Consider the following 26,986-nt stretch of genomic DNA (forward strand, 5'->3'; position numbering starts at 1 on the left):
GCGTCCTGTAGCCCTGCGACTGTTTGGGGAGAAGGTGACTGGAATGCTTCCGCCGAACTCCAACCTTTAGCGGAAGTGTCAGCCACGCATTTCAGGACAGACAAAGGAAAAAGCAACTGAGGCATCAAATACAGACATTTGTTTTTTGACATTTTCGTACTCACGAGCAGGGCTGACCTGTGTACCTGCCGCGCGTGGACACCATGGACATCAACCTTCAGTCACACCGATTTTACTTCCCCCAGATCTACTGTGCTGATCCGGGGGCGCAGCCTCAGCTCACTGAGTTCAAAGTCAGGTAGGCTTTCAAGGCAGGGAAAGGTGTTAATGATAGATTAATCAGTAAATGAGAAATCCATCACTCTTTGTTGAATGGTGGAGTCACCCAAGTCTGATATCTCCATTTGCTTTTGTCCCCATCAGTTGCCTTTTAGATTCCCACAAAATGTAGCTAGAGCATCAAGACTGTATTTTCCGACACATCCCCAGCTGCTGCTGCTGTATATGAAGCGATTCTGTGTATGATGGGTGCTGCTGCTTACTCCTGCAGGGGGATGGGGCTGCATGCTAATGTGTTAGCTAGCTGTGCAGAAAAGTGTTAGGATCCTGGGAGAAGCAGAGGGCATTGATGGCCTATGAAGGAGCTTGCCAAGTTTGGACAGAAGGACTGACAGTGGCACAGTTGTGTTATATTTGCCATCCAGGGATCTGTGGGCTTTTTATTGGGTGCTTCCGTGGCTCTTTTGTTCTCTGTGTTTGCGCCTCTCTGTTTCTTTTTACTACTCTTCCTATCCAATCAGTGGTGAAAGTGCTCAGACTGGCTTGTTGCATCCACAGCCGACGCCTGCCGTCATGGTCCAGAGCGCTCAAAGACGCATGCTCAGATATGCAACAGCTTCGCCGCTCTTTGTCTTGTTGAGATGTAATTGTGCCGGATGGAGCTGTTGCATTCAGGCGTGCAAGGGCTCAGATGCTTTGTGACATCCATAGAAAGAGGAACATATTAATCTTTTCAGTTTAGTGAAGTGTACCTTATGATTTTAGTTACATGTCTTAGGACCCGTGACCCTCCATCCATTCATCAATCTTTGCATCCACAACTAGAGATGTTCTTGTAATCTCGTGTGCGGTACATTTGACGATTCCTCCTCTAACAGCTCTGATTAGTGCAGCTTTAAGGGACTCAGCCAGAGTTTTGCCCCACTAAGCAGCTTTGAGTTTGGCCAGGCCTCCAGGCTGGTGGAGCAGCTTTATGGGGCTACAGCGTGTCACTATCACGACCTGGCCGAGCTCCCTGATGGCATCACGGGAGACGGTGGGCATTCACATCTGGGCTGCATCAGCAGGGAGGAATAAAAGAAAGAAATCAAGAAAGTAAACATACACTATATTACCAAAAGTATTCGCTCACCTGCCTTTACTCATTCTATGAACTGAAGTGCCATCCCATTCCTAACTCATAGAATTCAATATGATGTCGGTCCACCTTTTGCAGCTATTACAGCTTCAACTCTTCTGGGAAGACTGTCCACAAGGTTGAGGAGAGTGTTTATAGGAATTTTTGACCATTCTTCCAAAAGCGCATTGGTGAGGTCACACACTGATGTTGGTCGAGAAGGCCTGGCTCTCAGTCTCCGCTCTAATTCATCCCAAAGGTGTTCTATCGGGTTCAGGTCAGGACTCTGTGCAGGCCAGTCAAGTTCATCCACACCAGACTCTGTCATCCACGTCTTTATGGACCTTGCTTTGTGCACTGGTGCACAGTCATGTTGGAAGAGGAAGGGGCCCGCTCCAAACTGTTCCCACAAGGTTGGGAGCATGGAATTGTCCAAAATGTTTTGGTATCCTGAAGCATTCAATGTTCCTTTCACTGGAACTAAGGGGCCAAGCCCAGCTCCTGAAAAACAACCCCATACCATAATTCCTCCTCCACCAAATTTCACAGTTGGCACAATGCAATCTGAAATGTACCGTTCTCCTGGCAACCTCCAAACCCAGACTCGTCCATCAGATTGCCAGATGGTAAAGCGTGATTCATCACTCCAGAGAACGCGTCTCCACTGCTCTAGAGGCCAGTGGCGGCGTGCTTTACACCATTGCATCCGACGCCTTGCATTGCACTTGGTGATGTGTGGCTTGGCTGCAGCTGCTCGGCCATGGAAACCCATTCCATGAAGCTCTCTGCGTACTGTACTTGGGCTAATCTGAAGGTCACATGAAGTTTGTAGCTCTGTAGCAATTGACTGTGCAGAAAGTCGGCGACCTCTTTGCACTATGCGCTTCAGCATCCGCTGACCCCTCTCCGTCACTTTACGTGGCCTACCACTTCGTGGCTGAGTTGCTGTTTTTCCCAAACGCTTCCATTTTGTTATAATAGAGCTGACAGTTGACTGTGGAATATTTAGGAGCGAGGAAATTTCACGACTGGATTTGTTGCACAAGTGGCATCCTATGACAGTTCCACGCTGGAATTCACTGAGCTCCTGAGAGCGGCCCATTCTTTCACAAATGTCTTGTTTCACAGTCTGCATGCCTGAGTGCTTGAATTTATACACCTGGGGCCAGGCCAAGTGATTAGAACACCTGATTCTGATCATTTGAATGGGTGAGCGAATACTTTTGGTAATATAGTGTATCTGTTTACCGAAAAGCAGAGCTATGGCTTCACCAACATTATTGGAGCTTGGGCATGGCATCATTTTTCATACTTTTTGACATAATGTTGTATATGTCATGTATCTGCTACCTGTTCCCAGGTTCACTTTTTGGCCAGCATGGCAATTTTCCACAGCATTTAAGAGCTAATAAACAATTTAAGAGGCTTGTTCTGTTGTAGTCTCACCTCTGTGAATCTCCGTGAAATGTCCGCATCAGCAAACGTCAAGAAATGTCAGCGAATATCAGCGTTTAATGCCTCTGTGTACACCGCTGCCTTAATGGGGGGGAGAAAAAAAACACATAGTCTCGCACATTTCAAACTGTGCCTCACACCTCCTATTCACTGTAAAGGGGGAGGCTCACACAAACATATTAAGCACACACAGCCTCTGTGATGCGTTTTCAAAACCAATTCAAGACTTTAAGCAATATTAATGTTTCCAAAAACAGATTTTAAGCAATGAATACTCGTTTAGAAAAATGGAGGGAGATTTGAATGTGCGTACACGCCAACCAACCAACAGACTGCTGCATCATTTACTGTGCAGACTATTCACTCATTTTTGTGTTGAACAGTGTGTCAAGAGTGCAATTGGAGATTTAGCAGCGTCCATATGTATATTATTAAGAAGGTGAGCTTATTAGAGCTGGATGAGAAGGAAGAAGAAGAAAGATTTGAGATGGAGAAAATGAAAAACCAAGTGAGACAGAGAGGAAAGCAGAGGGAGAGGAGAGAAATGAGACGAGAGGGAGAGAAAATAAGGTTCCTGGGGAGAACGGAGGGGGATGGTCAGAGGAGTGAAGCTAAGCAAAAAGAAGGTAGAGTGGATTGTAAATGTGAGGCAGATGAATGGAAGTGAAATAAGAGGAGAATGGAGAGGCCAGTGTGACAGTGGAAAAATGTAAAACCCAATGTATGAACATGGGATTTAGTGGTTTTGGTTTTGGTGTGGCACACGCCTTCGATAAACATTTGCGAGGGATGCTTGGATATTAGCACCAACCTGGGCTCTGTGGCGACCAACGATGGCCAGATAACCATGACAACCGGCGCTGGCCAATCCATGAGCGCACAGTTACACATACGGTACATGTATGCACTGCCTCTTCCAGCTACTAGCAGACACCAAACCTTGGTCCTTCTTCCTCTTAATGTGTTGAGTGTGTGATAGTCTTTTTATCCTAAAGACCAGCATATTTACTTTAAAAATGGTTTGTCATGATTTGACACATTTTGTACCATCTTTTTTTCATTGAATATATATATATATATTTCAATATTACATGTGCAATTATGTGGACTTGCTGTAAATACCAGTGAAAAAGACATTGACAAAATACCTTTTCTAATGCTGCTGTGCTGAAGATTTATCATTAGCACTGAGCCACTGGCCATTAGCTATTCTTCACTTCTGGTGTGATATCCACCACTGATAATTAATTTATTGTCCATGGTACTTCAGTACACATTGATAAAAGATATTAATATACACTAAATGCTAGCCTGGTGTAGTCAGTAACATGCCGATTGGATTGCTCTATGAGGTGTGTTTCAACCAATACAGAGAAAAATACCTCCACATGCAATTGGGGTTGAATTCAACTCCATGTCGCTCAAGTGACGTGTATGACTAGGTCGCTGTTGCTCTTCTGTCCATCTCCGCAAAAAGCCCACCCAAACTATTTGATTAGTCCTGCAGATCTTTCCCCAAGCATAATCAGTTCTCAACGGAGCGACTAGTTTTGATAAGCTGGTTTGACTTCTAACTGGACACAGCACATAAGTATGGTTTCCATAAGTATGGTTTCTCCCTAGACTCTATGCCATTGTTTCTTGTTTGATACTAATATCACAACTTTGATATCCATACCAGTCTAATGTCAACTCCCTCTGAAACAGGATCACTCCTTTCCTTGATTCCAGCGCAATCTTGTTGTCTAGAAGTTTCCAGCACTACTGCTGCTGGAAACACATTGCATAAAATGCACATGGCTGTGCTGCTGACAGGTGTCACGCACGTTCTGGCATCAGTTCAGCGACAGCTCAACTGTGTTACTTGTGAAGCATTTCTCTTTAGACTTTTGCTTTTCGCCAAGCATTTGTGTGATAGTTTAAACTGAATGAAATAAATGTCACCGGATTATATATATATTTTTTCTCCCCAATAACCGATCCATTGGTGTTAACTAGTTTCAGTAACTAATTAAAGCCAAGCATCATGCCAGGAAGCTGAAGCTGTTCCTTTATATTGTCATCTGTCCTCACAAGAAAACTTGTGACAGCACTTATTTATTTTGAATATCTTAAATGACCTATTGTATGTTTATCTCATGAGGACTTCTTCACTGACATTGGAACAACTTTTGTGTGTCAGATACAAAAGCGGATGTTCTGTAGAATCACATTGTTTCCCTTAAACTTACCTTATGGTTTTTATTTTCACTTTAAAATTTCCAGACATTGGAAATGGCTCAAATGAATCATTGATGGAACTAATGTGTGCTCAGAAAGTGCTGACAACTGACGATGGACAGTAGGTGCATTTTTTTAACTCAAATTTAGTTAACCAGCTTAAAATAAATGGAAAATGGAAAATGTTTTTTATCTGCTGCTATGACATGCCAAAATGTCACAATGCTAAGAAAAAAAAATTTTTTTAAAGATCTCGCAGGTCACTAAATTTTAAATCAAATAATTTCAGCCCAAGGGAGATCTGGAGCTTGGTTCCAAAGGATAGATGGAAAGATGTGATGAGACGTTGGCTGCATTTTTCCTCCAAGTTTTAAATGTCTGATTAAATTATATCTTTGGATTTTCTGACCCCCACTCCTGGCTGATTCTCTCTTCAGCTCACGTACTTCATTCACCTTAAAAGCCTTTGACATGGATCCAAGAGATGCTGTAATGTAAGTTATTGCCTGAGGATTATGTCTTGGGATGACGGGAAGGCTTTCTGTTTTTCAGGATTCCCAGAGGAGACCAAATGTCTGCATTATTCCCTCAGCGCCCTGCGGTCTGACAGATTAGAGACGTAGGCTGCCGCACATGCATGTCAACTATAAGAAAGCACTGCTAGAATGCTGTGAAATATTCTGGGTCATTGAATCCAATATCTGATGATTTGTGGCACGCATAGGAAGGACACCATGTCCACTGTGTGTTTTTCAAAGGAGGATGAGTTAGGCAATTACACATTCCTGTGAGTGTGTGTTATGTTGACTATCAGGCACTACTGTAGTCTGCAGTGGAGTGCACTTAACCTAATGGCCTTCAGCAAATGCTCAACTGTAAAATATCTCATATGTAAACATGTCTGCGCTGTGTGAGTTTCTTGTGCATGTGTGTGTTCCACAGTAAGCAGCAGCAGTTAAATGGCATCATGGGGTAGAGACAGCCCAGCCTCAGGGCATCTTCCGGCTTCCTATTCTCCCTCCCTACACACTCTCCTTTTTTACTTTCTTCTTCGAGTGTCTCTTTTAGACAGTCCGAGTGTTAATGCTCCAGCCATGCTCTCACCTACAGTTTGTAGTCTGCTGGGAAATTTTTCCCATCTGCCAAATGGAGACACATGCATTTTTAAAGCCGCTCTCGCTCTTTGCTGCACTCTATATCTTGTGTATCTCTCTGACTCCTTGATAATTTATCTTTCTGTCTGTCTTAATTTCTTTTTACCTTCTCCCATCTTCTTATTCTATCTCGTCTCCCTGTCCCTCAGTTTACCCCTCATAGTCTTGTAAATGTCCGCTCGGTGTCCTCTCTGTGTCCATCCATTCGATTCGTTGGCTCGCGCCCGGGTTGATTCGGAGATTGGCTGACCTCCCTAAATTCATGCACGCGCTCACCAGCAGGAGTCAACAAGGTTCGACTTCCCTAATATGTTTACAGTAGGTCATAGCTGTAGCTGGACCGAGACGAGGAAAAGCCCAAGGCTCTAGACGTGGTATTAAACATTCCAGCAAATGCTCATTAAGCCGAGATCAGGATTCCCACGGACAACAAACAAGACAAGAATGTCGCTTACTGAAGCATTTAATGCCACACACTGAAACAGAAAGTTAAATGTCAGAAATGAAATGTCAAAAGGAATGCACTCATTCATTTTTTGTTGTAGGTTGGATAATAAAAAGGACCCCACCTGCAAATCTTTGCATTAGACATTTAGCTACAGACTGCGTCATTACCTTGCAAGGCAGCTGGCAGGACCAAACAGTGTCCTATGAAGAACTATGGCAGCTATGTTTTAGGTGTGTTAAGTGTATGCAGACTGCAAAGATAAGTTAAAAAACAACGTTTCATCCAATTACCTGCCAAGTACTTTTTTCCTGCCCTTTCCCAGCTGTTTTCAACTTCTATGGTTCTGTGGAGCAGATATAGTAAAATGACTAGCCTGACTCCGTCCAAATGTGAAACAGATCTTCCTGTTAGCACCGCCAGGCCTCAGTAATTCACATATACATGACAGCAAAGCAAATTTTAGTAATCCATCCATTTTTCTAGCTCAGTTGAATTTGGATTATGGTGGCAACAGACTAAGCATGGTATTCCAGACGTCCCTCTACCCAGCAATGTTTTCATTGGCCACATGAGTTAAACTGCAGATCCCTGTCACGAGGTCTCCTCCCAGCTGGTAGTGCCTGGGAAACCTCCAAAGGGAGGTGGACAGTAAATATCATATTTCGCCCAATTTTGAACTTTCCTATGAGGTTGTTTTGAGATCTTAAATTTCATCTGCTTTCCTAATCCCAGCTGTGTATCCTCAGGTTGTACCGAGTTTGCAGCAGATTAACTCATTTGTTAGGGCTGCAGTCCACTCATCAACTGATCTACTGGCCATGTGTTGTCACAGCCAATGCTTCTGTTATGTCAGAGGATTTGGACGTCTTTGCGGAGACATAAAGGACCATCCGAAGTCTAATCCCCTGAGGCGGAGGCTCTGAGTTATTTTCCACTCTCTTCTGTGTCTCTGATATAAGTCAAGCAGGGTCAGACACAGGCAGTCCTCTGCTTAATTTCTATTGTTCAACCTGGCCACGGAAGGGTAAGTCAGGACGATGTTTTTTTGCACACGTAATTCAAAGCCACAGTCGGGAATGAGAACCTCCTCTTTGAACACCTTTCACCACTAAAACACTGTTATATCAAGGCAAGAGTTTCCCACACATCACACTTAATAATGAATGCAGTTGTTGGCCAAACATCAAAGTTGAGAGTACCTGATCTCACATTAAACCTCCTCATTCTGCTCCACCTAGCAAGATTTCTCTCTGCTTTTTCAGAAGCTCAGCATTAGCTCTCCGGGGGTAAGGAAACTCTTAAATGCTTTATGCGATCATGCGGAGCAGCAGTAAAAGAAACCTCCTCCTTGCTTTCTCTTCGTAAGCTTTCAGCTGGAATTAAACTATAAATTCAGATCTCGACCTCGGCACCAGAAAGTGGTGTTATTCGTTTTTGGCTGTCCCAGCTGACCTCTGTGGACTGTCAGAGGCGTTTAGGGTTTTATTGGGCGTTTGAAGAGGGAACCGCAAACCCCGTAAATCAAGGAATCTTGTAGACACAGTGGTTTAGTTTAAGTATGGTTTACAATCTGTAATGTCTGTCTTTTATGGACAGTGGTTATATTTCAGTAAAATTCCCACATATGCAAATTCACAGCATCGCGAGACAGTTATTTGAAAACAGCACAGAGAGTGGGGTCTGTAATTAAAGCGCACGCGGTCAGAAGGCTTATGTTGCTGTTTTTTATTCATATCTCACTGCTCATTCATCTTTTCTTCACAGCCATATTTTCTAGGCCAAGCGAATATTCCACTCCAGTTGTCATGCCAACAGATTAGCGTGCTCTTGCGGGGCCTCAGCAGTAGAGTCTGGGAGAGCGTGTGTGCGTACGTGACGTCCAGTGTGTTTGCGTTCGTGTATCTTCTCTGCATGGCTTCTGCAGGCTCTGACATGCGTTTAGGGACGCACATGCTGAATGTACTTGAGTGCATGTTCACGCACACTCAGACAGTGGCTACATTTGGACGGTGTTTATTCAGCCCATCTGAAATCATTCTCCTTAGAGATTCCAACTTAACAGTTTGCTTGGATGCTAAATAAAACAGAGATGAAGCGGGTGTAGAGTGAACATTTATTGAGGAAACACGAACATGCAAGGAAATTGTTTGGCGGTTAGGCAAAGAAGAGTGACGTGTCAATAACTTGTCTTGTTATCGCCATGTCCCGCCCTCATGTCCCTCCTTGAAACCCATCACATCTACCCACTTTTACCCCTATGTAGGGTGAACATGCACAGAAAGAATGTATTTAGTCCAATGGTTATTAATTCCTAATTCAGTATTCAACGGATTATCAAAAGGTTTACACCACCCCTCTAAATCTGATTAAAAGCTGCTTCCAGTCTGGCCAGTCTGTTCTAATTGAGGTGTTTACATGATAGATAGCGCGGCTGGGATCTCAACTCCACTTGACAGGCTATTATTCTGATTATTAGTGGAATCCTAGTATCCATGCAGATGTTTTTGAATAAACATCTGATCCAACTTCACACCATGCAGGGGTGTGCAAAATCTCAAGACAACCACTTCTTAGACAAGTGTGCAATGTTTTTTCCCCCACCTTTTCTCTCTATCTTGGGATAATGGAATTGGTAATATTGTAGCTAAAAAAATGTGTGAAAAACAATCCTGTCTGTCGTGTTCATTTCCTTCTTTAGATGTTATATTGAGAGATGTCCCTGCATGTGAGTCAGTGGTCTAAAGCAGTTCACCGTTTGCTGGATTAGCCTGCACAATAGCCCTGCAGAAAATGGGCCAGAGAAAGATAATTTAAAACTCTGGGTCCTCAGAGACGAAGGTTAAAAACCACTGTTCTATTTTGGGTCTAATATGCAATGTCATGGCCAACAATAAGTAGTATTACTGAGTCACACTTTACAACTATTCCATGAACTACTGCCCAGTAGTCAAGGCGAGACTGATGAGCGTGGAAATTTCTGCCCTTAACTAGAAAATGTACACAGTGTGATTAAACATGTCATGCAGTTCAGCCAAGGCAAGTTATTTTTAGACATTTCCTTTGCAAGCTGAGCAGTTTGGTTTGTTTTTTAAGGGTTTGTATAAGAGCCGGCAGGCTGTTTGGAAGTCTGCTGTCAGCTCAGGCCCATTTTTCTCTCTTCTCAGTCTTCTGTCTTCTTCTCCCTGCTTCACTTTTTTCCACCCCCCACCACCACCAAAACCTCAACTACGCAAGCAAGCTGCTTATGTAACTGACCTGCAAAGCAGCCCGACAGTTTACTTTCTTGTAGCCCATTTTTCACAGAAATATGCATAAACATGCTTCTGCACATAAGCATGCAGTGATTTATACAATGGGAAAGAAGCATGTACTAACACATTATAAGGCTGTCCTTATTCATCAGCTCCCAGCCAGAATGGATGGAAATGAATGGAGGTTTTCTCTTCCGAAGTTAAAGAACTAAACCTTCCCATTGCAGTTATTTAAGATGGAGTGCCTATATCATCTAGACATCCGGACCATTACACACACTAAGTGTTTGAGACATGATCATGTTAACAAAGAAACAATGAAGATATTGTCTTTATTTATTTTTTTAACTGACTACTCCATGATGATTCAGACCTGCTTCATAGTTTCATGTTAATCAAGGATTACGCTGCAAACAATGTGATCATAAAATGCTCTTTATTTAAATATTACTGACAACTATAAATGTGTAATGCTGAGTCTCAGCTGACCCTGATCAATTATATATTGACATTAACTACAAAGTTCTCTTAAAATCAGATCAGCCAGATGGCTCTGATAATTTAGGCCCTAAATTTTCACCCAGCTTTGTGGCAGTAGATCCTCATATTCCCAATTTAAAGTTATAAAAGTTGTAGTCCGCTCTAGATGAGATGATGACATTACTTGCCATAACGTTTAAAATGATGATAAAAATTATAAAATAAATTTGGCCAAATTATATCTTGGTGAATTAGTGATTAATTTGTGGCTTGCAAATTAAACAACACGGGAAGTTGTGCACAAAAAAACCCCTTTCCATTCAAGTGGCAAGAAGTGGAGGTTTAAGTTGTAAGGACACAGCTGCGAGGCAACAGCTGATGTATAGAAGCCACTGAGGCTAACAGCAAAGACTAGCCAAAGGGAAAAGGAAATGAAAAGGTGCAATGAAAAGATGATACCCTTAGTACTTCCTCAGATATATTATAAAATCTAACAGAAAACCCTCCATACAAATGAATTGGCCTACATTATAATAACTTATCCTTCACCTGCACTGTGTCTGAAAACATCAGCAAACACACTGTAACCTGTTCCGAATTCTTCTCTTGCACTTACAAAGTCATTGGTGAACGCTGTAAACATGACTCCATTTGAAAACAGCATATTGTGTGTATGCAGTATGCTGAGGAACTAGTGTAGCTAGCAAAGCTAATTGCTAACATAGTGCTTGTCCAAACAGTTTTCTGTCTGTTAGCATGCTAGTTAGCTCAGTAGCTTTGGTTAACAGGTGTTCACTCAACCTTGCTGACATTAATTAGTTAGCTAACAGTAATGTTTGAAGCTACAAGAGAAAAAGCAACTGGCTACGAGTCATTTTCAACGGAAGTCGACAATGTAAGCCACAAACCAAAGCCCAACAGTTATCACACCGTAATGGGTGTGACATGCGACAAAAAGTTGTCTTTTTCAATGCTCAATACGGTGACATGCCAGCAAATAGTATGTGTTTGTTACACCAGTCCATTTTTAAATGGATGACAACATAACATCAGTGACCTCCTGAGCAACACTTCAGTGGCAACACTGACAAAGCAGCTGGCCACTGTGTAACACTGTCGCTCATGATGTGAACCTGACATAACAGAAATAACCTGGCTTACTTTCTCAAAAGGTATTTCTGGCTGTGAACGTTGCTGTCTGCTTCTAGTGAGACCTGCTGTTCGCAGAATTTTCCCTGCACAGAGAATAAAAGCATGTCAAAACAAAGTTTTGGGATATCAAACTGCCAGAAATTTTTTGCAGAGCAAACATGGCTGACATCCAATACAGCAAGCACCAGCTTCACAGAAGCTGTTGCAGCTGCAACTGGGACAGACTCCTTCTGCCAGTGTTGGTGCATCTTTCCTGAAGATGAGTGTTTGTTGAGACACTCAGGCACAAAAATGAGTGTCCGTCAACCAAAGTGGCTCCTCATTATGCCAACTGGGCCCAGGAGGTTGGGCTGCAGTGACGATTTAACACCATTTATCCCATTTTCTATGAAAGCCGAGGTTTAATTCAGGCTCAGTCTCATTACTCATGTAGCTTTGCTCTGGCACGCTTATAAATGTTTAAGCTGTCGTCTGTTCTTTCTGCTGTATTACGTCTTTGATGTTTCATGCAGTTGATTCTCACATGCGCACCAATACACACACACACTCGCTTGCATATACAAGAAGTTTCATTGTGCACCATTTCTGGCCACTTTGCAGGCAGAGGATTCTCCCTCATTCTCCTCCTGTCTAGGAAAACAGAGAGCATTTTGTAAAGGAGTTCGACAAAAACACAAACAACTTGTGGTGACGATTGTTCTGCCAGCTAACTCTCGGGATTTGGCTGTTCCCTCGAAGCAGCACAAAGGCACTTTCTGTGATCGGTTCTCCACTTTCATTGTCCCAAATACAAAAAAAATATTCACTGTGTTAAGGTTTTCAGTGATGAATTGTTAGGAATCTGAAACAGTGATGGAATAATGACACTATCACTGGTGATTTTTGTCTGTTCATTCATTTAACAGGAGTTGATGAGGTTACAGGAGAGATGTGAATGAGTCTGTTGGGCCACTATGACAGCGGAGCAGACAGTAATATTAGCCAGGATTGTTGGAAGGAGCTAAATCTTAGTCTGGGAGTAATGGAGCTGTTTGCCTGCTCTCAACATTTGCTGCTACAGTAATTACATTGAGGCGACTGTTGTATTTGCACATCTCGTGGAGTATTTCAATATTTGGTTTATAGATGACTAAGTTTGTTTGTGAGCCAATTTCTCCATCTTGGATCTGTAACCTTTAAGCATCTCACAGCCCTGCACACACACACACTTCTGTGTGACTGACAAGCCGACTGATATTTAAAATGCAAATCCCTTTCACTGATGAGTGAATGCTGTCGATTACAGTGTGGATATGTGCCTTTTCACTTCACTCTCTCAGAGTGACTGACAGTACATGTGCTTTAGTGCCATACATCAAGTGTGCAGAGTGTTGTGTCTTTTTTTAGGAGTCCGTATATTTAGGTAAATGTATATGCTTTAAACACAGTGCTTTGATTTCCATCTTTTCATTGTTTTCTATCTCTTTCACTGGTGATGCGTCATCGGGAGGTTTACTATGTATTAACCTTCTGTTCTGGCTTCAGCGGCATCACTGGACAAGCTAATCCATCAAATCAGTTTAGGGACATTTTGATCTTGTAATGACAGTCACTGCTGCCCGGCAGCAGATTTCCGTTTATTGTGTCAGCCAGTTTGTTTGATTGTATTCTGCACTTGTTTTTGTCAAACTTAGGCATGCTCCGGCATACCAGCTTGCAGGTTGCAGAAGGTCTTCACTGGTTTTACGACCACAGACGATGAAGAAGGTGTGATTGCAAATAAAAGCAATGCTCACACACATTTTCAGTTTTAAGTGAAAAAAGGAAAAGTGGTCCCACCTTCTGTCAAATGTTAAGGTGCAAACAACAGAACAATTGATATTATCCTATGAAGAGAGGCAATTAAGTCTCTGCAGTCATCTTTGTTCTAATCTTAGCCAACTTAGGAGACCGCCAGAACCTGTTTATACCTAAGTGTTTCTGAACCAAAATCAGTTTGGCAGTCTTTACATTTTACTTTTTACTTTATGCAGTTTGATAAATATTCATCCAAGTCAACGGCTTTCACTGAAATAATCAGTGGTTGCATTGTCTATCAACTCACTTAAACCTTGTAAAAGACCAATTCATTTAATCTGTTTTACGCCAACATAAGAAGAATATAAGATTTGACTTATATGTCTGTAAAACTAAGTCCAATAAACACTGCAAAACAAGCTGCAACTTAATTTATCTCTCTATTTTCTGATGATTTCTCCACCAGCAAGCTGTAAAGAAATGCTTTTGAAATAGTTTCAGCACCTTTTCTGTCATCATACACCTAAAGTGTAGCATGGATATGAATCTGCGCTGTGCTCATGCACAAATCTGCATGCAGATAGTACATGTGTGGCTATTTTGAGCAGATTCGTCTTTGTTGTTAGCGCACTGCTGCCTTGAGCACCGAGGCCCCAGAAAGTGGAGCAACACAATAGCTTTGATGTTGTGATGTCTGCAGGGTGGTGTACTGTAAGTGCCGCAGCACAGCCTGCTGTGTCGATGGAGGACTGGAGGCATATACAAGACCCTCTGACAGCACAGATTACTGTTAGAGACACAGCTTGGACTGTCACATGCAAACACTCGTCAGCTACTGACAGTGACAGCGTTTCCACACAAGGAGAGTTACACACAACTTCTTGAGAGAAGAGACTGGTAGTAATTATGTCGATATAGTTACCCTAGACAGATATAGACACTTGCTAAGTGTCTCACCATCTGGCTGCTGGTGCTGACTTATTAAAACTCAGTATCAATGAAATTCTATAGATAAGTACATTATTTTCCCAACACACAAAACAAGTTCACACAACGACAATAAATCATGTTCATATGTGAAATCAGCTCACAGCCTCATCAAAATACCATTACCAAGCAGTTATTTTGCTAATCTTAAATTCTACCTCCCTCTATTGTGGCAGCTCCCTCTGCAGAACAGAGCATCATACTGCTAATTATGTGTCTTGTCTTGAGCTTATTCATGTGTATGATTCCTAAAATATTTTTCTCGCTTCTGGTTTTTTTTCTACCTATGTTTCCTGTCCTCTGACAGCTTGCAGTTGTGCTGTTCATCTCATATCAGGGGAGTCACGCTAGAAGAGTGAATCTAGTGCAGGCAGACAGGAAGTTTGGCAACAGAAATAGAGAGGGGAACTTAACACCGTGACAACGCCGGTTAGAGTGAATGAACGTGACGAGACCAGGTGTGAGCAGCCAGTGATGCGAGGTCGCTGCAAATAGTCTGAAAAGTCTTTCCAAAATATATGGACAGCGACGAAATTGCTGCGTATGAGAGAGGCAAAATCCAAAGAGTTTGAATGAAAACAGCATCTCATTAACCCTAAAACGACCCAAACCCTGTGAAGAACAGCTCCATTGATGTGTGTTGTGTGTGCACAATATTATTTGTGTCTGTGTGGATTTTCAAACGATGAAAAGGATGAGACTGTGTAGACGTCTGTATGTAATTGGTCTTTTCAACCCTGCAAACATTCACTAGTGTGAATGAATAATTCATGTGTTTATCCTTACAGATGCTCATTGGTCTGACCTGAGACATGCAGTCACACAGACTTATTAACTCAATATGTTTGATGTCAAAGTAATTTTAAGCTACAAATCAGGATGTACCCGACACTCTGGGATGCATGTGGAGTTTTTTTTAATCATTTAGCTTGCTGCTTTCTTTAATAGAGTGCTGCATAAGACATGAACTTTGAAAACTGCCTTATGAGTTCAGAGAAAATTCCTCGCAGTCAGAGGCTGAAGACCAGAAAGTTGTACAACTGAGAACTCTGGAGGGGAGCTGCAGACATAATATGGGCCACCATGCATCATTTCTACATGCATTTGCTCACATTATCTGTGTTGCATTCAGTTGCCTACGGCTGCAGTTATCACTGTCTGCACTGTCAAGGTTATGTTGTTGAAATTATACATACATGTTATACCGATTAGCTAACTAGAGGCAGCTTTAATGAGTGAGCGACATTCCTTAGCCAGACTACACAGGACTCAATTCTCTGATGAGTCACAACTGTTTTGGAGGCATGTAGGAGGTCATAATGTTATACCTGACTAGCATAACTCCCCTGCATCAATCTTTCTGCTGTGGCAGTGACTGGAGGAGGAGAGGATTCCCGAACAGCTCTCTGAGATTTCTCTGAGTGTCCCTGTCAGCTTGAATTTACTGCAGCAGCCACTGGATTTAGCCCAAGGACGTGTCTTTGTCTATGTATGCACATATGTGCACTTGAGTGTGTGCTGCCAAGGTAAATTCAGAAGCATCTAATTTATTCATGTCTTGCGCAGCAATTCTTGAATTTTCAACGGGTGTGGTGTGGAACAGTCCATATGACATTTGAGTGCATGTATGTGTGTATGGTTGTGTGTGTCCCATAACTGTCAACCAAGAAGAAAAAACAACTTGTTTTCTTGATTCTTCAGCTCTTATTTCTCTCTTTCCGCTCATCCACTCCATCTACTCTCCTCCATTTTTCTGCTCAAGTCTCTTCTACCACAAGAACCTCATTTATTCATGCTTCTGGGCCTTCAATGCCATTTCCAGCTTGCTGCACGAACTCCTTTTTAAAAATTAACAGAGTCGACAAGTTAACAAAAATAAATTAAACACATCATGCCTGCTGGTGCTGGGGCAGATTTCTGAGTGCAAACGACCAGTGCAGGGCAACGCAGATGTGGAGAGTAAGGCGCAACCTGGGAGAAAGCTATTTATACCTCCTGGCAGCGAGGTAGAATACGAAGCTTTTATGTGATATTGTTTGAAGAGATTGTGGATCTACAAGTTTGAGCTCCTTCCTAATTCTTCACTTTCACTTCAAAGTGAAGGAAACCTAGTATTATTTCCTTTATTCTGGTGTTTGCCTGGTTCTTTCTTTTCATGTATTCTTTTAAAAGCGTTGACTGAATTTGTGCTCAGGCCAATCTCTTACACTGTGTCAGTGATGGATGCTACAAGGAAATTTTAATTTCTTCTATTTTTGTCCCAGAAAAGAATAATTTCCACCATTGTTGCATAAGTTCCAGAAATCAGTGCATCAACATTTCTTTGAATAATAGTTGAAAATGGCTTGTTTGCATATGAGACAATTGGCCTAGCTTAGCATAAAAATGGAAGCAGATAGTTTTACTTAAAAATCCAAAATGCACCTACAGACATCTCTGAGGTTATATATTACATATATAAATCGTATATGTATATGTATATGTATGTAGTATATGTATTATACGAATGTTCACGCTAATCCAACCATTTGCTACACCATCAGCCGAGCCATGATGCAAGCATGGTCAAAAAAATAATCTTTTATAGAGTGTAATATATGTATTGATAAAAACATAAATTAATTGCTTAATGAATTAATAATTCAAAAATGTCATGTAAATTTGTGTGATTGTTTTTATTTTTTATTTCTGTTACAGCTGAGCTATGTGTTCCTCCTTGTTTTCAGTAGCCATGCTAAGCTATGCTAATCACCTTTATAGACTCCAGCTCCACTCTGACTGAACAGACATTAGATCAGTACCAGTCTCCTTATTTATTGGCAAGCAAACAAGCTAATGTCAAACTATTCTTTTTATAATATTCCTTCGTCATCATTCATCATTTATGATGCTCTCTTATCTTCCAATACCATATGCTGCATCCAGTCATGACTCTAAAAGTCTAGAATTTTCCATCTTTCTCTTTGTGCTCTCCGTCTCTTCTCTGACGCAGCGCTTTCACTCGGCCTTAAGGCCTGATCCACTAATTTTAGCTTGGCAAGGAGGCTAAGACACAGATGGGACTCTTCTCGTTAATCTCATTTGCAAGTCAACATTGTTTCTGTTTCTCCCTCGTATTTTTCCCCTTATTCTTCATGTACTCCCTCGTATTTTTCCCCTTATTCTTCATGTACTCCCACCTTGGCTTTCTCTTCGTTAGTTTGCTCCACAGATACTGAGGACAAGCTTCCTCCAGTAGCGCACATGAAAAAGATCGCAAGTCATTGCTTTCGTTATAGGCTGTAGTGCTGTTTATGATGCTGACATCTGTGTGTGTAACAGTGAGGAAAAGGGGGAAAACAGTGGTCCGTGATGAACGTAGTTGACAGTCACACACTGGAGGCGACACACACACACACACACGCACACCCACGCACACACATACTGCAACCACCCCTCATTAAGAAAATCAACAGATGTTGGACAAGCGCTTGATTACATTTGGATTAGACTATTAGTGTAACACGGGATTAGAAGACAGAGTTGTTGACTTGTTGACCATAATTGTCCCACTTACATACTCATACAAATAGATGGGACGCAATTTTATAGTTGCAGGAAAGGCTGGCCCTGGAGACACCTTCAGAAATACTACTATACTGGATGTCTGTTGACTGGTGTACTCAGTAGGTCACTATCATTTACTTGTGACTACATCTAACATGTAACCACTGAAGGTTTCTCAAGCCAAAGGCTGGATGATTATGGAGTCCAGAAGACATTTAGCTCTAATAGGCTAAAGAGAGAAGAAGCATGTTGAAGAGCAATGTAGATGTGATAGAGTCAGTATCTTGTTGATGATATGTACTGTTATAAATAGATCCGAGAAAGGTGTCTTTTTCCTGAAATCACTTGTTCCGTGGATGCATATAATGAACTTTTCTCTTTCTTCCTTGTGTTTCTGTATCACAGTGAGCAGAGCATCTGCCAGGCCCGGGCCTCTGTCATGGTCTACGATGACACCAGTAAGAAGTGGGTGCCCATCAAGCCTGGACAGCAGGGATTCAGTCGCATCAACATCTACCACAACACTGCCAACAACACGTTTAGAGTGGTGGGCGTCAAACTGCAGGACCAGCAGGTAGCAGACACACGGTGCTGACATGCTGCTGAGAGGCAGTCGTAAATAATATGGGGTTAATTCCAACCATATATTCACAGGAGAGAAACATTTCAACGTGATGTGGGAGGATTGCAACATATAGAACATTCAGGCTATGTTGGATTATGACAGATATTTCTTTTGAAGTAAATAGCAAGCTAGAATAGTTGCTGTCACTGAAGGAAAGTTTAATAGGGGATAATTATGGTGGTTTAAAACAGAACTAGGTCTCATGTAAGATTCAAAAACGCCTTGTGCATTTTGTCAGAGTCTATGCGTGTTTGTGTTAATGTGCTTGAAACTCAGTCTGATCATTAAATGTCTTTCGTAGAGCTCATGCTAGTCGGTTTGACTGGAATAAAATCTTCTTTTCCGTCTGTCAGTCTCTCCAAAGGCAGCAGCCTCATTAGCACTGTGATGTCTTACATACTGAATGTGTTTATGTGTGAAGAAATAAGACACAAAACACATCTGGGTTATCAAAGATGACAGCAGTTAAAACTGGCTTTGGCAGCAACAAAGATGTATGAAATTAGTAGGAGACATTCAGAGACTCATATAATGAATCTGATTTTTTTTTGTGGTGACGGAGTCAGTCCTGCTCTGGATTTGTATTATCTCCCTAAACAGTGCCTACAGTCAAAGATATCCCTCGTGTTACCCTCTTGCATAATCTCTCTCTGTCTGTCCATTCGCTTGGGGTCCCAGAGACCCCAAGGTTAGCACTAGGGGTATATAGAAGTATAAAATGTAAACGCTATGTGGGAGTTACACAGAATTTATGAAACACCTGACCCTTCCAGAACAAGCTCAGCAGCCCGGCACAATGACCCAACGCTTGGGTAGATTTTGCCTGTCTTAAGGGGAACCCTCAGTGGCTCTCCAAGCCCTGGCAGAGGTTCTTTCTTTCTCCAGCAAATACTAGAATGACGTACTTTATGTTATACTAAAAATAACTCAACTGCATGTATACATCTAAAGGTGACAGACAAAACTAGAACACAAATGTGCTTTTCTTAAACTGAGAGAACAGATGTGCATGCATGCTATTCTCTGTTGCTTCAAAAATTGTCAATGCACCAAGGTAGAACTGACAAAAACACCTTGTAGCCTTCTAAGTTAATGTCAGGGTGGAGCTGTGGAAATAAATCATAACCAATAATATTTTTTTCTAAGAAGCAGCTCATGATACAGGCTACACCAAGCTCAGCAAGTGAACCTCGGTAAACACAAGGTTCACCAGTCTGAACACTTGCCTCACCTCATGTTCCCGCACTACCAGCGCTCTTGTAGTTAATCATTTCCTGTACTCCCGTGCCACACCCAGCTTGTGTTTATTTGTGTGTTATAAAACCGGTAAGAGATGACAAATCCAAAAGCACTATCCAGCTATTCTGACAATAAACAATCTCTAGAACAAAAATGTATCTTTATATTGGGACTCATAAAACCTCCACAATTCATTCAAAATCCTCAAGTCCTTTCACGCGCACAGCGATCAATTCTCTGGCATTTACAGGACCTTTTCTGCCAGTAACACAAGGGGAGTTATGAGAATAGCGATCATGTTGTATTTATATCCCCGCGTCGCCGGCTGTAGATTTATATCAGCTTCCAGATAAAGAAGAAGAATGGGTGTTTGAAATCTGGTCACAGGTTTTTCTTTACAGCTCTGTCTCTCGTGTTCCCTCCTCTTGCTCGTCTCTCGCAGGTGGTTATCAACTACTCGATAGTGAAGGGCCTCAAGTACAACCAAGCCACCCCAACCTTTCACCAATGGAGGGACGCCAGGCAGGTCTACGGCCTCAACTTTGCCAGCAAGGAGGAGGCCACCACCTTCTCCAACGCTATGCTCTTTGCCCTCAATGTCCTCAGTGCTCAGGATGGAGGTGAGTTTTTCCCCCTGTGCATCACACTCACTGGACAAGTTGAGAGCACATATTTCCTTATTTTAGGATGCACTCGTGGCCTCATCATTACAGACCATTAGCTGCATCCGACGTCCCATGCAGAGGATCACATAACCTTGTAGCACACATTCAATTAATTCAATGCTGAACATGTGTGAGTAAACACAACTTGTAAAAAGTGCATGTCAGCAGCTAAAATGCTAATCATCATCTGGATAGAGGTTAAATGTGGGGTAGGTGATGCACCCTGCATCCTAAAAAATATAGAAGAAATAGCAATGTTTCATGTTCCTGCTGAGACGGTAATCCCACACTTCTTGCCGAAGTAGTTTGTAAGTATTGCCAAACATTACTATTATGCATATTAATAATGAATGAATGAATGAATGGATAAAATTCATTGCAGTAGGAAGTTGATTATGGGGTTTACTAAGACAGTCAGTAACTGTAAAAATAGCTGATAGGATCACTTTTTATACATCGTAGTTTATATATACGGTGCTTATCTGACAAAACCCACTGCATTTCTTGTGACTACTTCATAATAACGTCAACTCCTTAAATGCTTTTAATGTGAAGCTGCAGCAGTGGGAAATGTTCAGTTTGCATGAGGAGTAATCTCTCTCTAAACCCGCGAAATTGCTGTCTGATGATGACTTAGCGCTCTGTATTCATATCCAGATATCTCTTTGTGGAGATTACATTTTTCTGATGCAACAGCCTCATGCCCAGTTTGCAGTAATACAAATATATGCCGTTCGAACCGCACACACTGTCACATTCAATGTTTTTTACTTTTTTTATATTTTATTTTATATTTTTTTATATTTTTATATTTTATTACCGCATGAAGCTGAGTGAGGGAATACCAAGAGTGTGCAAACCTGTCGTCAAATCAAAATGTGGCTACTCTGAAGAATCTAAAGTATAAAACATACTCTGGCTGGTTTAACACTTTTGTTGTGACTACATAATTTCACACGTGTTCCTTCGTAGTCTTGAGTGAAAAAGTGTGTCCAAACTTTTGACTGGTACTCTATATATGGAAAAACTTTCATCAGTGGGCCATAGGGGCAACCTATATTTATGAAAGTGAAAATCTTCAAGAAGGCCTCTTTAAATTTGGACAGAAATGTGACTCCAGGGATTTCTAGGACACAGAGTTTGGCCAGGACATTTTTATTACCTTCCGTATCACTTTTCTGTTACCTCTTTATCGGCTGCTGTGAGCTCCAGGATTAAGTCTTAAAACGTATTTTAGATCAGCTTCATCTGGACACCTACTCCCCGCTACTGGACGCTTAAGTCATCTTTATGACTGACTGCGGATGCTGACCTACAGCAAAGCAGCAATCCTTTCAAGCCAACAGCCGAGAAAGAATATCACGTAACAGTGTAACACAGGTGTGATTAATAACATTAATAATGTCTGCATTTCATTACGGTCACTGCTGTGGCTTCCTGGGACTTGTCAGTGGAACAGAGCTGCCGTTAATGTTATTAGTTCTGTCCGGAGTTTTTCTGCTGTGTGTCAAGACATATGCTCTGAAAAAGGTCTATTTAAAGACAGCAATAAAAATGCAAGACGGGCGATCTCATCCTCTAGAGCTGTGTGGACATGTGGCGCAAAGCGAGACGCAGACAAATGTAAGTAGAGGAGTGACAGAACAAGACTGAGAGGCAGACAGAGTGGGTATCACAGCTTGCCAGTCATTACTCTAGCAGCAGCAGCATCGGCAGCAGCAGCAGTGTGTCTCCCCCTGCAGTCCCCTCCAGCCTCTTAATTAGAATGAGTCACTGAGAAGATCTCCCCTGGGTCCCGTGCTAGAGAGCAGATCTTTTCATCTGCCTAATAACACGGGACGGGGGAACAAAGAGGCTCGAGTGACAGCAGCCAAACACAAGTGCACAAATACACTTAGAGGGCACACATTTGAGAGATAGCTGTACCGACGGCCCAAGAGTGAACGGCGATACAGCAGTGACACCAGCTGCAAGAAATATACAGAGGGTGTTGACTATCACACATGCTGCACAGAAAACACAGAAAATAGCTTTTAAATTTGTTATGAAGGAATGACTTCATGAATGTTGTGTTTATATTTACCCCTCCAGCTCATTACATAAGACATAATCACACTTTATAAAGGTGAAATCATAACAATAGTAGTCAGTTTTTGTCTGTCTAAGCAGGTGTTCCTACACCCTCTAGTGGTAAGGAGGTCAGAACCTTTCCTTCTCAGGGTTATAGAGAACACTTTCCATTGAGATAAGTAACAGTTGGCTAAATACACCCACTAATTATTTCCCAGGTCTGTTATTGTGTTTTGGGTGAATCAGAAAGATCCATCCTGTCACCTGTTCAGTGTGTCACCCTTTCTCAAGGCCAGAGGTAACATGTTGTATAGATGACTATTATCACTATGTGCTCATTATAGCTTCACAAAGGGGAAGACTTTCTGTGTTCAGTTGCAGTTTTCTCAAACGATGGAATCTGTCATGCAAATGTAGACGTTCTGTTTGACATTTACATTAAGATTAGAAAGTTAATTCTTGCAAACTACAACATTTCTAACAATATGTATAAATAACTAGAAATTAGCTGTCAGGAGAAATTCCCCTTCTACAGTACAAACGCAACACTTGCAGTATTATTGAGACGTTTTAATACACCAGCCCTCATGTACTAGTGTAAACCAGGGATGCGTGTGGGTGTGCTCGCTGTAATATTTGCGCCTCTAAGCGACAATAGCCCGCAGACCAACCCGACCTTTTGAAACGTTACCCAGAGATGCTCGCTGCACTGCTGCTGCTGGTGTGGGTTACATGAAGATGACAGGTGATACTATTGCTGAGTGGAGGATGGGAGGAGGGGAGAGAGAGTGGTAGGCAGGTGAGGGAAAACGGAGCTGGAGAGGGAGGCGATGGAGGGGGAAGAAGAAGAGGAAGAGGAAGGGCAGCTGAAGGCAAGAGATGGTCAGGAGTGAGTGGCTCTGCCAGTGCCTCTGTGTCTGCTACAGCCGGTTTCTCTTCTTCAGTATGTCGTGTAGGTAGCAAAAACTCTGTGTATCTGTGTGAACCTCTGCATGACAACTGTGGTTTGAAGTTTCTGTGTGCGGTGTGTGTGCGTAGTATTTTAATTGTTTAACAATTAGGTCACTCAAGAGTCGTTTGGTAACAGTGTAAATTAACCCAACCTCTGGTTCTAGATTTAAAAAAATCAACATTTCTGTTTTATTATTGTCACTTTAAACAGAATTTAGCAAAGTTGTAATCACTTTTAAAGCACTTGAAGATGCTTTTGGGGACGCTGTGATGCACATGTCCTACATTGTTTAGACATTTTATAGATCAGATGATTAATCCATGCACAGTCTGTGCCTGTTTGTACATTGCAATAGACATCAAAACACTTGACACATGTTGTCTTTGGTCTATTAAATGAGCAGACTCTAACAAACCAACTTATATACTTCTACATGTAAGTTTTCAAAGGGACGGCGTAATATGATAACAGCCCAGAGTGAAAGGCATGATGTTGTTTTGACCTGATGGCAGACATGACCAGCATATACTTCTATTATATACCATAGATTGTCTGTGAGTTTAAGAAATATATCAGAATTCAAGCAGGCATTAAAGTATCCCCCCATCTTGACCAAGACTACTTGGTAGAAGAGATACTGCATATCACTGGGACCTTCCTAGCTTTATAAAGGATGGATAGATAAGTTGGCAGTTAAAGTGATCACACATATGAGGGCAAAATCTGAGAAACTGACACACATTTTATACTTTTCCGTGTCTATCAATAAGAAAAATCCGCTAGACATTTTTACACTACCCTCTTTGAAAAACAACGATTTACACCTATGACATAAAAAATGTAAAGACGAGATGAGTTGGCTTAAGCGTGCGCAGCCTCATTCTCATGAGTGAATAAACATGTTGTATGCACGGCACTACACAAGTAAAGGTACTGAAACAAAGCTGCTACTTGTTAGCATTTCAAACAGTGTGTGTGTGTGCGTGTGTGTACAGGACAAGGTATCTGATAGTAGGCATGAGTCAGGCCTTTTGTCACCCTGTGTTATTTTTGGGTTCCTGTTACTTGATCAATGGCAGCCATTAGCGCCCTCAGCCCGCCGGAGTCACTTCCATTAGAGATGTGCGCAGTGCAGAGCGTTGTCAGTGAGTGCCGACCCTGAAAACGGCTTGTGTAGGGTTGTAAAACTGTAATGTAAGGAACACCTTCCATCAGACGGTCCAAATGAAGGACAATTTCTACACCTTCACAGCTCATTGGCTCTGATCATTTTTTAAAAAAAGTCTCCATCCTATTTGTTAATTCTTAAAGGAAGCTGGTGCTAAAGCTTCTAAAGTCGTTGTCATGATGAACAATGAAGATCAATATTGTGCCAGAGGAGGTCAGTGATAAGAACAGCTTCACTGAAAACTGATTTACTCAGATTTGATTGTAATCCCCGAGCAGACGTCCTGTTGCACTCATCTTATCGTGTCTTAAATTAATTACATTCCCTATCTGGATTTACATCTGCAGACCTCACTCACGGTGTTAAAGGGATTACGCTGCAAGTACACTGTAGCTGATATCATGAGAAAGAGGGGGATGAAAGAAAGAGAAACATACAGACAGTGCATTTCATTGTGAGACTGCAGATCCTCTGATTTTTGTACATTAATGAAGAGACTGCAGATCCTTTAGCGCACCACATTCCTTTCTGATTACAACGAAACCAGGAGGAATGATGCATCTTCAGTACGTGTTTTAAAGAGCAGAACAAAATGATCAAAAATTTCCCCGGTATGTGAACCTTGACTCCAAAAGCAGATGTTGCAGAAGCTACAGGGTGTCGTCACTGACTCTGTTCCTGAAAAAGACTGAAATTCCTCTGTTTCCAATTTAGGTCAGTCTGCTTGGAGAGCTTAAAACACGCATTCGCCTGCTCTGTTTTTGCTTTCCATAACCCATCGGCAAGTTGTATTTCATCACAGAACAATAATCGAGGGGGGGATCTGGCTGACGTTATGGGCTCGTGTGTGTGCGTTTTAGTGTTCTTATGTCATTACACATATGGTCCCCCCACGTGAGCTGTGTTCTGCTCAAGGTTTCATCCTATAAAAAAATCCTTTTTTTTTCTCTTGCCACTGTTGCACCAATTCCTGCTCCGTGAAGTTAAAGCTCTAGGTCCTGTTTAGCTGCTTTTGGTGGTGATTGGTGCTGTATAAAAACAGTAGAAACAGTATAACATTGTGACACCAGGGCCAAGCAACTGATCATGTTCTGCTCGTCTTTAACGGCACGAGTAGATGAATCAATTTATGCTCATTTACGCAGATTGAGGGATTAATACGCTTTTCATTACACATTACTCGTTATAAAAAAAGACAGGACATATGATCATGTGCTGTTTAATTCCCCGTCATTTGGTAGTTAATTGTCTTGACTGGCACTAATTTGAATTATCATTATAACACTGGTAATGGATTATTAAGGTCAGCTTCATTTTCTCTGCGTCTCTTTCTCCTTTTCTGCTGTCATTTAGGTCCAGCTCTCCAGCGCCAAGTCCAGAACGGACCGACCTCAGATGAGATAGAAGCTCAGAGAGCAAGGTAAAAATTTATTAACCGACAGCGTGTGAATGTTTAAAGCTTCTCAGATCCAGAGCGCTTCCACCCACGAGGAATTATGCTCTCATTCTCCTTTTAGTTGTGTCGGTGTCTCCTGAGGGAAATATCTGGTTCTGTTACAGTTGTGATGGTGCACCAAAACAGTACAGTTGTTATCTATAAAACCAAAACGATGAGCTGAAAGATGCTAAAATGCAGCTGCTGAGTGACAGTTCTGTGTGAGTCACCTCATGTTTGATCCATGCTTAAAAAATACTGATTATAGCTCCTTTAAATGTTTGTGAGAAAATGTTGTGCAGGTGTAGCCTGTAGATGCTGTTCAAGATATGAGTCTGGTAACATTTGAATTTTATTATGGGTCAGCCAATACAGAGAGAAAAATATCTCCACTCGCAATTAGATCAGCAAGTCCTACAACCAACTCTTTAATGACACATATGACTACATCTCTACTAATCTTCTATCACTGCATAAATCAGGCCCAAATGTTATGGCTGGTCCGACAGATCTTTGCCAGAGCATAATCAGTTCCCAACAGAGTGACTCCAGACCAACTTTTGTTCTCAAATGTTTGTGAGACGGAGAGTTCAGGCTGGCTTCCATCCGGGCTAGAGCAGGTGTCCCTTTCTGATTCAGATAAACTTTTATGTGGCAGACCTACTGTCACCATTTTCAAAAGCCTTACTGCTCACATTGTGAACTTTTTTTTTAGTCTCTCAGGGAGGCCTGTGCCAGAAATGCAGAGAAAAAAAGCCTTTAATGTAAAATTACCAAACCTGTTCTTACTGCAGCAGTGTTATTTTCATATCAGATCATCCCATGACAAGAGGCTTTTCACTGTTTTTCAGTTAACAAGGAGTACAGATAAGAAGCAATGCAAGAAACGTACTGCAATTCAGTCAGACTGACACTCCAAAGACTAAATTATTGAAAGAGATAAATGGTTCTTTGCTATATTTAGAGC

At 41.8% G+C, this 26,986-nt stretch overlaps 1 protein-coding gene across 1 annotated transcript in view; it reads left to right on the forward strand.

Moving 5' to 3' along the window:
• Positions 1-203: 203 nt before the first annotated feature.
• The window catches only part of evlb (Enah/Vasp-like b), a gene marked incomplete at its 5' end in the record, with an annotated part of 32,208 nt that continues 5,425 nt past the window's right edge, over positions 204-26,986 (forward strand). The window contains 4 exons of the mRNA XM_084560186.1: positions 204-298; positions 18,271-18,439; positions 20,172-20,349; positions 25,938-26,004. Of these exons, the coding sequence (XP_084416312.1) occupies positions 204-298; positions 18,271-18,439; positions 20,172-20,349; positions 25,938-26,004 (509 nt within the window). The remainder of the gene's footprint in view (positions 299-18,270; positions 18,440-20,171; positions 20,350-25,937; positions 26,005-26,986) is intronic.

The sequence above is a fragment of the Chelon labrosus genome (assembly GCF_963514085.1).
Source record: "Chelon labrosus genome assembly, chromosome: 14".
Lineage (NCBI taxonomy): Eukaryota > Metazoa > Chordata > Actinopteri > Mugiliformes > Mugilidae > Chelon > Chelon labrosus.